Below are 12,663 nucleotides of genomic sequence, written 5' to 3'. Positions count from 1 at the left end.
GTGGTGGGACAAGGAGGAATGGCCTTGAGCTGAAGGAAGACAGGTTTAGATTAGATATTAGGAAGAAATTCTTTACCATAAGGGTGGTAAGGCCCTGGCACAGGTTGCCCAGAGAGGTTATGGACTCCTAATCCCTGGAAGTGTCCAAGGCCAGGTTGGACAGGGCTTGGAGCAAGCTGGGATAGTGGAAGATGTTCCTGCCCATGGCAGGGGTGTGGAATCGGATGAGTTTTAAAGGTCCCTTCCAACCCAAACAATTCTGTGGTTCTGTGATTTAAAAACAAATTTACTCATGCCAGAGTATTGGGAAGATGGAATGATTGAGGTGGAGTTTGTGCTGCCCATACTTGAAAAATACTAAAATTCTAAAAAGCCGTCTGAGTAAAAATGTACAGATCAGGAATATAATTTCCTATAGTGAGAGTAAGACCATTCAGGTGCATTATTTTAGGGGAGGATAAATCAAACTGCAGTTTGGCTCAAGAGCAGCTTGTTTCTTTTAGAGAATTTCTTGCAATTCTTTTGCAGTTTGCAGTTGAAAAAGAATTATTAGTGGTTGGTGAAAGGGTGTAAGTATTGTAGAAAACACAGTCATGCCAATTAAACTACTCCAATAAAATGGGAAGTCGTGTACATTACCCCACGTGTACTTGCTGCTTCAGTGGTAATGTGTGGTTCTACACAGATGTATTTTTCACTGTCCCATTGCCCTTGGCTCATTACAGCCCTTATATCTTGGGACACCTTCATGTTTCTACTTACAGAAAAATCTCCACCCAAAAAAGTGAAGATTAAAATCTGTTTAATTGACCTGCTGCAAAGGAGTTCTGGTAAAAGAGGTTCTGGTTTTCTCCCTTGCCTTGCAGTGAAGAGGCTCCTTTTCTGCCCAAAGTTATGCTAAACCAGACCCCAATGTGATTAATACTCCCTCCTCCAGCCTGCTGGATCAGATTGCTTTTAGCAGCAGTATTTGCAGAGATGGGTAATCCCCATATCCTCACGGAACATGCACGTTTGTTTATAGGCTTAGGAGACAGAAAATGCTCAGTTTTGCTGGAGTTGTTATTTGGGGACAGATCATGTGCTGTGCCCTGCCTGGGCAGAGGCTGAGGCTGGTTTCCAGCAGGGTAATCGTGCAAACACCTGATTTACAAACACTTAAATGATTTTAGGATAGAAATAATGAAAACAGATGTGCTGTAGGTGTGCTGCAGAGTGAGTCTAGCTCAGTTCTTTGCTGTGACACGTGCAGTGCATTGGTGGCTCCTCCAGCCCTCAGTTCAGTCATGCCAAAACAGTGCTTATAAAATCATCCTGCCTTGCAAAACCGTATTTTATGTAGGTGTTACTTAAAATATTTCTGGAATTGCGGACATAAATTTACATGAATTTTCATACTTTGGTGTCAAATATTTATTGTAGCAGTTATATTTTTCAAAGAGGTAGTGAGCTAACTAATTTCCTTTCCCTCCTTTGGGGACTCTAAAAAGAATTTCAAAGGCGTGCTTGTTCTTGAGAACAAGTTGAAATTGTTCTAAAATTGAAAAGCCTAAGCTGAGAGTGTGATGTAAAAGCAAAATCTGGGTAGTAGAAGGCCTTGTCTAAATTAGGGACTTTCAAAAGGTATTTGCTGGCGTTGATTATGTTACAAATCTTTGGCTTCTAAAAACATCTCCTGCCATCAGCAGGCTGTTTATTGTTGATCTTTGTTCTTCAGGCATGCTCACAGCAGCAGGATTTCACCTTGGCTCTGTGTCTTGTTTTAGCAAGTTCTCCTAAAGCACCTCCCCATGTGAGTGCAATTCCATCTGCCTGTGTTCATCAGCTGCATTGTCTCTGGCCTGGGCACGAGCCACGCTCCAGATTCCTTTGGCACCTTTTTGTTGGTGTGTGTGAGTGAACAACAAGAGGATGTCACAGTTGTTGCATTAATCTTTTTTAGCTCTTTGTTAAGAACTTCGATTTCTTCTTAACATCCTTATTTTCTCTGCAAGAGAACAGGAAATTTTGCAAGAGTAAGGAAATTTAAATTTCGGTTCAAAGCTAAATTTAGAAGAAATAGTGTAATTAAAAGCTAAATTTAAAGTAAATAGTGTAATTCTGATGACGGTTTAGTAAATCACCTGTTGGTTATCGCATTGAATGTTGTTCTGTCACACTATGTGGAAATATTTGAAAAATGAAGATTTCAGCAAAGAAGAGATCATAATTTTCAAATATTTGTGGTGTTTGATAACAGCAGTGGTAAGAAAGGCTCTCTCAGGTCAGACAGATATTCCTGCTTGGTTTTGTGTCCAGACCATGGCTGGAGACAGGAACAGATGCACAGAGAAGGGAATAAGAGATTTTCATCTTTCGGAGGACAAGATGAGGAAACATCCAAGGCACAATGAATGTGATTATGCTAATAGGGCGCACACGATTATTTAATGAATGTTTCTTTTCAGCAACGTCCCTAATGCCCATTGTGAATGTCGTGTTGCTTGTCTGGCTGAGATGTATAGCACCTAGCAGAAATGTATAGCAGTGCCTGTCCTCTGGACACTGAAGTGCTGCACTGGAGCAGACACTTGAATGTGATCCGATGAAGTGCTCAGCACTGAGGGGTAGATGCAGCAGGATCTCAACACGACAGCGTTTTTGAAGGAGGTGGTTTTGTTATATCATTCATAAAGGCGCTCTCGACCTCAAAGAGGAGAATCTGTCTGGTTTGTGAAGAACTGATACAGTTTTCATGCAGTTTCCTGTGATTAAGAAGTCCCGTTGTTGCTGAAAAGCAGCTTGGATTTTCTCTTTCTGTTTTTTGGTATATGTTAATTTATTTTTTTTTCCTTTTTAAAAAAACAACCCAACAATAATACAAGAAGGAGTGAGGGAGGAGTAGAAGAGGAGCCATAGTGCTTGGCAGCAGTTCTGTGGAGAGTAGGAGACTCACGGAGTGCTCACCAGGGCTGGGAATGGCTGCTCAGTCACTTTTTGTTGTTTGGTTGGTTGGGAATGTGGAATACCTGCTAATACTCATTAGGGAAGATGGTTTTGGAGGTCTTTGAGGGATGTGAATGCTCTCATCCTCGTCCTTTCTCTCCCCTCCTGTTTCTCCACCTCTGCTCCCTGCAAGAAACATCTTAAAGTATCAAACCAAAACCATCGTGGGGAATACAAAGCTTTAAATGAGGAGGGTTTTAAAATTTTTCTTCAACAAATTTGCCTTGTTTAAAACACCTCTTCTCATGGTACCACCTTTTCTCTTCCTACCTACCATCTGGGGGGACACCCCTCCTGCTGAAGAACCTTTTTCTTGTTTCTATTAAATTAAAAAGCTCTGTGTCTATAAATGCTGTTAAGTGAAGAGATCGCTGAACTAAACTATTTACTTTGATCAGTGTGGTAAACGTGTGAGTGGTTGGAGAAACAGGATGTGTCTCCTGCTCCCTCTGGGTCACATTCCCTGCCTGCTGCCCTGCCTTCTGGTGAAAAAGTGACAACTCCAATAATTGAAGCTCTCCACAGCAAACTGCCTTAACCCAGACCTACATGGAACAACCAGCTGAAAACCCAGAAATTAAGACAACAAAATGTTGGAAGGGAAAGGCCTCTCCTGTTGACACGATGTCTTTTTATTCAGGTCTGATTTATGAAGAAGCACTGAACATATTTTCTCCTAAATCAGGCTAAGACTCTGAGTTATTTTAGAGGGCAACAGCTCTTTCTCTTAGGCACAGGATGGACGCCATGAGCATCTGAGAGAAACCAGTTTTGTACAGAAACCTTGGGCAAAAACCTGGCGTAAAGAACTTTGTGTGAGGATCCCAGGCCCAGCATGGAAAATGTGAGGGGTTAACCCCTGCAGGGACTTCAGGCATCTCTTAATGAGCTCTTTAGTGTTATTAAATAATGTAGAAATGTTAAAGCGTGCAATGTTGCATATGTTCTCACTCCGTTTGCAGAAGGATGCTCCCAACCGCAGCACGGATGGCACATTTCCCTTTTAAGCTTGCAACACGCTGATCTGCAGTTTGCGAAAATGCCCTTTTTTAAAAAAATTCTTTTAACTTAGCTTCAAATTTTCCCCGCGGAAGCCGGGCAACCAGCTGATATCATCCCAGAATTGAATGCTACAGCTTTAAGATAAGGTGCCGGGCGCTCTCGGCGCTCACACAGCGGCTCCTCCCGTCCGCTCCTTTTTTTTCCTTTCTCATGCTGAAAATACCCCACCATGTTCACGATAAGAGATTTCTCCTTTTTTTTTTTTTTTTTTTTTTCCTGTTATTTTTTCTTCCATCCTCCCCCCCGCTTTCTTCCTCTTTCTCCGAAATCCACCAAAACTGAAGAAAAATCCAAGTGACTGTTCTTAGCAGCTGTGTGGCCCGGAGTTCAGTGGGGAAGCGGCTTCCTGCCGTCCCTATTCATCACCTGCTTCAAAGGCGGCCTGGCCGCTCCAGTGTGCAGGCCAGGTAGGGTGCCTTTGTGCGCAGGCGGGAGGATTAATATCAAAGCTGCAGCAACCAGGCCCTTGGTCTCGGGCTGCCATTCAGGCAAGCGGGGAGAGGCTAAGAGTGGCCAAGGTCACAGCATCCAGTGTGGTGCGGACTGGGAACGGCTCCTGAGAATAGAGGGCTTCTTATGAAATCATGGTGCAAGCTTGCGGCACAGCAGGTGCCCTTCTGGAACACATACATCTGTTTATGTTGGGATAGCGTAGCTGACAACGGGATAATAGAGCTTTGGTTTTTTTTTTATAATTTTCTTGCTCTTTTTTTTTTTTTTTTTTTTTTTATTTAAGGGGGAAAAAAAAAAAAAGACAACTCTATGCGCCAGCGTTGAGGAATATCGCAGGAAGAGCGTTTGCTTTTGGAAATCATAAAGAAATCTTGCAAAGCTTTAATTGCTGGGGTGGGGGGTTTTGTGTGTGTATACTTAAGCGAAGGGGCGAGGAGGCTGCCTGTTAACCATTTAGGATCCTCAGCCCTGCTGAGGAGCAGCAGCGGGATACGGGGGCACCCGCCACACAATGCGACAATGCCTCCCCTTTTTCTTCTTCTTTCTTTCTTTTTTTTTTTTTTTTTTTTAATATTATTTTTTTTGTACGCTTCCGACATTTGTACCAACAAATTGGGTAAGGATGCGCTGGATTTGCTCGGTTGTCTCCATTGTTGGGATTGTCTGGAGGAATTCTGTCACGCTAACGGTGGCTTTTTAAGAGGTGAGGTAACAGTGACGTAAAAATAAAATTGCCAACTTGATGAAATTAAGGGGGAAATTAAGCTGTAGACGAGTTGTCATGACGACAAGGATGTTCTATTGATGAACTGTACTCCTCCCTGTCCAATCAGATAGTGGAGCTGAAGCTGGAGCATGAACAGGAGAAGACGCACCTATTCCAGCAGCACAACGCACTGCAGGACTGCCTGGTCCGAGAACATCAACGGGAGATGGAGAAACTGGAGAAGCAGCTCCGCGCTGCCATGGCACAGCACGAGAGCCAAACTCACGAGAGCAGGAAACGAGACGGCCAGGTAACGATCAATAACGCTGCAAAGGCGGCCGCTTATTAGAAATTGCTGATAATGAGTGTTTCCTGTTTGCCAGCATTGTTGGTGGTGCTCGCTGGGGGAGCATTTGCGAAACTGGCACATAAACGTGATTTCGTTTTTCTTTTTTTTTTTTTTTCTTTTTTTTTTTTTTTTTCTTTTTCCGCTTCCCCCCTCCCTTCCCAGTGCTGAATAGGGCTTTAACTGCAAAAACCACAGGTAGCCAGATTAAAAATCCCATGGTGCGCTATAACTCGGCCTATTTATAATCTTGTCTCATTTTCTTTCATGATGGATTTGTTTAAGAAAAAAAGGTATCTGTTCTTTTTTTTTCCCCCCAGCCCTCACACTCACCCTCCTTTTCTCCTTCCTGGGCAAATCCATGTGAATTATATCTGCTTCGTTCGTGTGCTTTTTTTTTGTTTTAAATCTCTGCAGGTAACTCACAAATGTCTTTATTTCCTTTTGTTCGTGTCTTTTTTTGTTTCAGTTTTTGTATTCTAGATTTGCATTGTGCGTTTGGTTCCGTGTGTCGGATGTTTGATAAGATGATGTGGGTTTGGGGTCGCTTACCATCACGTTTATTTTCCTACACACACGCACCCCTCCCATCCTCCATCTCTGTGGTCACTGTTGGAAGCCATTTGGCAGAATAACCCCCAGCTGGGGTAGCATTTGACTCTTCAAACTTCTGGATGAAATGCACACTGTCAGCATGGAAAATGATCTTTATGAGTTTTCACTTCAAAAACCATCTTACTGCCTTTTTTTCAATGTATTTTGTGAGGGTGGCGTGGTATGTTTTCCTAAGAGCCTTTATTAAAAAGGCCTGCAGTGGCAATATTCTAAAAACTAAGGTGATTTTCTAGTTTAAAGAGTTTATAGGAAATAATCTTGCCTGATCAGCGTTAGAATTGCTTATCATGCATGGATTATTTTATACCAAACTGGACATTTTGGTAAGGCATCTTTAATGACACGTTTTCCGCGCACCACCACCTTCCCTAGGAGGTGTTAGGCTCAGACTAAGAGGCATTTTCACTCTACTTTCCTGTAGACTGGTAGGCTGTGGCTTTTACTAACACCTCTAATGGAGCTAAATGAAACTGAATTGAAAATTTACTTTTGAAATCAATTGGTTTTTCACTTTGGACGGCTCAGACTATCGAAATCTGGCTTAAGGAAGTCCATTAGGAAGCAAACGGCTTCTTGGGGGAGGTTGAGAGGTATATTGCAAAGCCAGGACTTATTTCTCCATTCCCACCATTGTGGTTTTCCAATGAAAACGGGAAATACTTTGTGAGAACACTTGGAAAGGGGATACTCAGGTGGCCTCTGGAAAAAAAAAAAAAAAGAATTAAACCTCGCCTTTTATTTTCCGCTGCATTGTAGGAGCGAACAAAGCCTCAAATGGTTCAAGGGATTGGTTTTTATCTTTGCATTTTTTCTTTTGGCCCAAGATAGATTCATCTCAGCTCTGGATCTGCTGGCGAGTGTCTTTTCAGAGTTGTTAGTCTCCTCTCACCTGCATTTCTGCTGATTGTTTTTTTATTATTATTTTTTTTTTTTGCGGACAAAGGCAGAGCTGTAGCTCTCACATTAAAAAAAAGACACTTTTGGAATGATATCGAATTATTCTGTCTACATATCAGTGCTCATCCCAGCTCCTGTGTTGCTTTGTAACTCTGAGTACAAAAGGAGAGGGGCTCTCTTCAGCAAATCCTGAGAACTGGGAGGTGTCTCTAAGTCCAGCTCTGGTTTGTGCTCTTGGGGGTCATTTCTGGCAAAGGTTGGAGCCCAAAGTTTGGTTGTGCTTTCTGTTTGGAGGGGGACCAACGATGCTACTACAGGTGCTTTGTGGAAAGCTGGGAATTTTCACAGCTATTGGGGGAATCTGAACAGTCTGAAAAGCAGAGTTTGGCCTTTTTACAGAGCTTTTCTTTGTAGTTTGAATATCCCAGTCATTTGAACATCGCTGCCATGAGAATGACATGTAAATCAGGGAAGAAAAGGCAGTTACTTTGACTAGAAGAGCTGTTGTTTGTTTAAATTCTAGCCAGACTCTCCCAGCTTTCAAGCACGCAGATTTTTTCCATTTGGGAAAATAAATTGCTCTTCGTTCCTTCCTCTGGTCTTTGTACTCAAATCCACCTCTGTCTTTGCAGTCAGCTCAACAGACAATACTGGTGTTTCTTATGGAATAATAGCACAGATTTTTAATAATTTTAAAAAATATCATAGCGTATGTTTACTAAAAATGCGTGTTTTGGACATCTGATGTGACTAACGGCCCATGTCTTTTCTGAAACATCTGTCAGGGTCTTAACAAAGGTAACACGGTCATTTAATGGGTATTTAACAACACTGCATTTAAAAAAACCTGTTAAATTGGAGCCATCTTTGACAGCAGTCATTTTTAGGAGTGCTTTGTGTCCCAGGGAAGGTGAGATGAAATGGGAGCGGAGGCCATTTTGCTTGGCGAAATGAAAAGTGGATTTGCTGGGTAATTCGAAAAATTTAAATAATAATTAGTGTTAATCACATATGAGTAGCTTGGTTTGAAGGACCTATCTGCTCAGTGTTGGGTGAATGACGTGAAAGCACCATTATTAAAGGTATTCACTGGAAGTCTTTCTTAAATCCTTTTCCACATGAAAGAGTGGCGAATATGTATTTCTTAATATACATGGTTAAAATATGTATTTCTCACTGTATTCCTGAAGACAGCTATGACTGAGTACTGCAGATCAAGTTCTTTTACTAATACTGTAAAGATTAATTTAGGTTTTTTTATTGCATATCCAAGGTCTCTACTTTCACATAGGTCTTCAGATACCGTGAAAGACACTATACAAAATAGTGAGATTTTATTCAAATATAAGTGCATTTATTAATGCTTTAATCTCCACTAGGGTATAAAAATTAAGATTTGGATGCCTTTCCAGTTTTTAATTAAATACAAAACAATGTTATTTTTTTGTGAAGTACAAGTGTAATGTATTTTCAAAAAAGGAATTTGATTGAAGCGTATCGCCTTTTGTGTTGATGATAAATTTCCGAATAATGACTGCATTCTGCTTGGATTTCTCCATTTCTAGGAGTCTTGCTCTGATTTTTTCACCTGGGGTTGTAATGCTTGGGGAGGAGTAAATTGACTTGTAGGTCAACAAAAGTCAAAGCAGTACAAAGGCTTTTATACCACGCTGTGTTCTTGTAGGCTTTTAAATCCTGTACATTTTCTATGAACTGCCATAATGTTGTTATTCTTTAAACAGTAGCTAGTCACACAAGATTATGGTTTTTTTAAAGGGTAATTTTGAATCGCTACTTCTATTTAATTTAGATGTCTGGATTGTCTTTAGGAGTGTTCTTAGGTTTGCTCATTCATTCCACACCTCCCTCAGTAATTTTAGTTTATCCATCAGTACACAAAACAGGGAGCTCCTTGCATGATGGAAACCTTCCTTTGTTTTAACGAAAGCAGTCTTGCTACAGAATCTGTGATTTTCTGAAACAAGGCTTCAGGTGACAGAGAATATATCCAGTTTGCTTGGCGAAATGAAATAGCCATGAAAGTTAGGAAATTTTAATAACTGAAGTGGAGGGGCTGAGATGTCTGTGGTGCCATTTATGCCCTCGTATTTCCCCTTTATCCTTTGAATGTCGTCTCCCCAGCATCTGCCACGTGTCCTCGAGCAGCTCAAAGATTTCCATGTTCCAGCTGCTGTACAGAGTTTTCCTGCTCGTTCTTCCACCGTTGACCTTTGGGCAAGAAGAAGAAACACAATGTACCCCTGTAACATCAAATACACCCCTTGGCGCTAAAGGAGAGGAGAGAAAGTTTCCATGAGGAAGCTGAATCCTCTTTCCAGGTTCTGTTCTGAGATAATTGGCCAGGCCACTGTGTTCATCCAGTCATAATTGGGTCAAGAGCAGCTGGAGTGCTCGGGCACGTTCTGCCCAGTGGTGTCACGGATGTCACGGTGTTTAATTTTAACAGGCAACGTTTGTGCTCTCAAAAACGAGGCTACTCTAAGAGATCATGGCTCTTTTGGGGTGTCTTGGGGCTCTCAAGAAACTCTTATTGGCTGGGAAAGAAAAACCTTGAGTAGTTCTGAAGCTCTGTGAGCACAAACATCGAGAGCGGAGCTTGTTACAAGAAACCCCAACAAACAGGCTGGACGTGGTAAGAAGAGTTAATAAGGTGTTATCCCGTGGCTGAAGGATCCATTTCCTTTCTCCTCTCTTGCTTTGTGAACTTTCCATAATCCCCTTGGCCTTTACCATCCTGGTTTGCTTTCCCTTCTCAGAAATCAGCAGCTGCTCCCCGATGTCCCATGTACAGCACATCCCATCACTTCTTTTCTGGCTTTTCCTCTTCAGAAATTTATTTCTTTGCACTGGGGATCAACAGTCTTTCTGCAGCTATTGCTTTGCACCTGGTTTTGTCTGAATTAATTTGAGCCTGTGGAGTTAAAATTAAAAAAATGGTAGCAATCACTATTTTCATTCCAGCAATGATAGTTATTTTCATTGCAGCAGGTTCTTGGTGCATGTTTGTGGTTCTGTGTAGATAATTAGTGTATCAGCCAAGTGGGGCAAACAGAGGACATTTATTTTGGCTCCAGAAATGTATGAAGGGTGGCTGTGCTGCTGTGTGTCTGCTGCAGAGCTCTGTCAGCTATGGGCAAGAGAAAATACAGAAAAAACCCAATAGAGACATTACCTACTGGTTTTGTGATAACTAAATACCCAACTCAGGCCCAGTTTCTGTCTGAATATAGATGCTGCTGCAACACTAACTTTGCAGTACTGTGTTAATAAGAAGGACTTGGAGAGCATTTTTTTTTCAGAATAGGAGACTCTCTTCAACTTTGATCTGAAAGAACCTATTGTTACCTACAGATAAATCACTGATCAACTTTTCCGCTTCGTGTAATTGTTTTAATGTCTCCAGACACCAGTTCCCACTTGGTTATTCTCCCAGTGTCAGTGGAAGCATATTGCTTGAGGGGATCTGGAGGGTACAGATAGAGGTAGCCTGGGAACCATTCAGATGCTGATGGTGCTACTGAAGTCCCTTCTATTTACAATTTGGAGTAAATAAATTATATGACTCTTTTTCTTCCTTTTATTTCCTTTCTTTTTCTTACCAGAAGATGTCTTTTGCATGATAGGAAATGCACTGCTTGCAGTGCAGGCTTTCTCTGCAGCCCATCTGAGTCTGGGAATTGCAATCTAAATATTTGTTTGTTGTATTTTGCTTGGAGAGTGGCTCTTGGGCTGCCAGTCAGGCTCCTGTAGACAGACAGCCATTCCCTTTTAGCCTTTCCCAAACAAAAGCTTTTGGCTGTATTGCAGCATGTTTAATTTACCACCAGTCAGCCCAGGATAATGAGCAGGACTGTTGATGTAAAGGGTTTAAAGTACCAAATATTTGTTGCAGCACTTGTGTGGTTTTCCTTGGTTGTTATTCACAGGCTGCTGACTCAGGGCTGCCGTGGATCCCGTTGATGGGGAATATGCTGAAATCAGGGATCTGCTGGTGGGTCCCATGGAGATGTTCACACTGGGCTTTTGCTCAGAGCACTGCTGTGAAATGGTCAAATGCAGCAGTTTCTTGTGGAAATACTCAAATACTGTGAACCCACAGAGCTGCTTTTCACTTGAGTGAATGCAGGGGAGCTGTGGGAAGAGTTTGGGCGGCATAATCTTTGAGAGAAGAGTTAAAAATGAGCCTTTGCTCTGAGCTGAGCAGACAGTGCAGGCTCAGTGTTCCCTCCATCAGTCTCCTAAACACATCCCCATCCCTGCTCAGGTGATCCCACCTTTCCACATTTGTGTTCCTGGCTGAGCTGCTGCCTCAGGCTGGGACACCTTTCAAACAACTGTTGATCCAGCTGTGAACATCTGCCACTTCAAGCACCCTTCAAAGTGTCCTTGTGCCATAGTGAGTGATCATCTCTGATGTCTCCAACATTTTTCCTCGGCTCTAAGTCTTTTCATTAGGACTGAAATTGGATTGTGAGGAATTTGGGGCGGGAGGTGTGACTTCACTCTCTCCTTTTATACTTCACTCAGCCCAGCACTTGAAATATTTAAAGACCTTTTTGGAAGGCATACATAATAGTGCACAAATTGTCACCTGCTGATTAAAAATGTTAAGTTAACTTAGGAGACAACAGACATTTTGTGCTGTCTACAGTGTATGTAAAAGAGAAAGCAGTTGCCATAGAAACTAGCTCATCACACAATATGAACTCTGAGATGGAGTTCTTTTCGGCAAAATGGACTTTCTGTTTCTATAATATAAAATTGAATGTATCTGGTATCTTATTATAACATTGCAATCAGTGTTTTTATATTCTTTTTTGTTTCATTTTAAATATTGGCAGCTGAAGGTGGAGTGTATAATTTCACCTGTCTAGGGTCAGAGTAGATCATATGGCAGTAATTTTATTTTATACGAGCAGTTCTTGATTAGGAAGAAGTGATTATTTCCTACATAGGTGTTAATATACATAGATTAATTTCTCTGAATAGAAATGAGATCAGTTTTGTTCATCAGTGAGATGTAAAGGATCTTTATGCCAGGCTTTAACACATCCACTAGGTGTGGCTTTGCAGGCAGGGTTTGTGTGTGATGGCTGCAAGGAGTAATTAAGACTAATAGACAATAAGCTATACATGGTGTGAAATCATTTCTCACATTAAAGTTACATTAAGGAATCCTGAAGTCAGAAATTATCAAGAACAAACAGGTGCCTGTACAAACAGGTAGTAACTGCAGCATTTGAGGTGGTGTGATGTGATTTCTAAGCAGAGAGGCAAAAAACACTGTGTTAGTCTGCAGGAGTCATCGATTTACAATAAAATCTCTTGATTTTGATTTGATTGATCTCTTGATCTCTTGATTTGATTGAAGGAGCTTGTGCTTACTATGTGAAGATCAGTGTATGGCAAAGTGAGACTGAATTTGCTTATTGGTCTTACTTCCAGCTGTGTCCAAATCTTCAGAGCGTAGTTTCTCTGATACTGGATTGTTCCAAATATTACAACTAAACTTATTCCGTAAATGTCTGCTGCACAGAGGAGGGAATGTTTGCTTACAGCTTTATTAATGGTTTTTAGT

General features: G+C 41.5%; 1 protein-coding gene across 1 annotated transcript in view; it reads left to right on the top strand.

Moving 5' to 3' along the window:
- Positions 1 to 12,663, top strand: part of CEP112 (centrosomal protein 112) — a 155,739-nt gene that overhangs the window by 64,869 nt on the left and 78,207 nt on the right. The window contains exon 19 of the mRNA XM_066332363.1: positions 5,334 to 5,516. Within this exon, the coding sequence (XP_066188460.1) occupies positions 5,334 to 5,516 (183 nt within the window). The remainder of the gene's footprint in view (positions 1 to 5,333; positions 5,517 to 12,663) is intronic.

This window comes from Sylvia atricapilla, chromosome 18 (assembly GCF_009819655.1).
Source record: "Sylvia atricapilla isolate bSylAtr1 chromosome 18, bSylAtr1.pri, whole genome shotgun sequence".
Taxonomy (NCBI): domain Eukaryota; kingdom Metazoa; phylum Chordata; class Aves; order Passeriformes; family Sylviidae; genus Sylvia; species Sylvia atricapilla.
The sequence above is the reverse complement of the archived record's forward strand: the minus strand, read 5'-3'. Positions and strand labels throughout refer to the sequence as shown.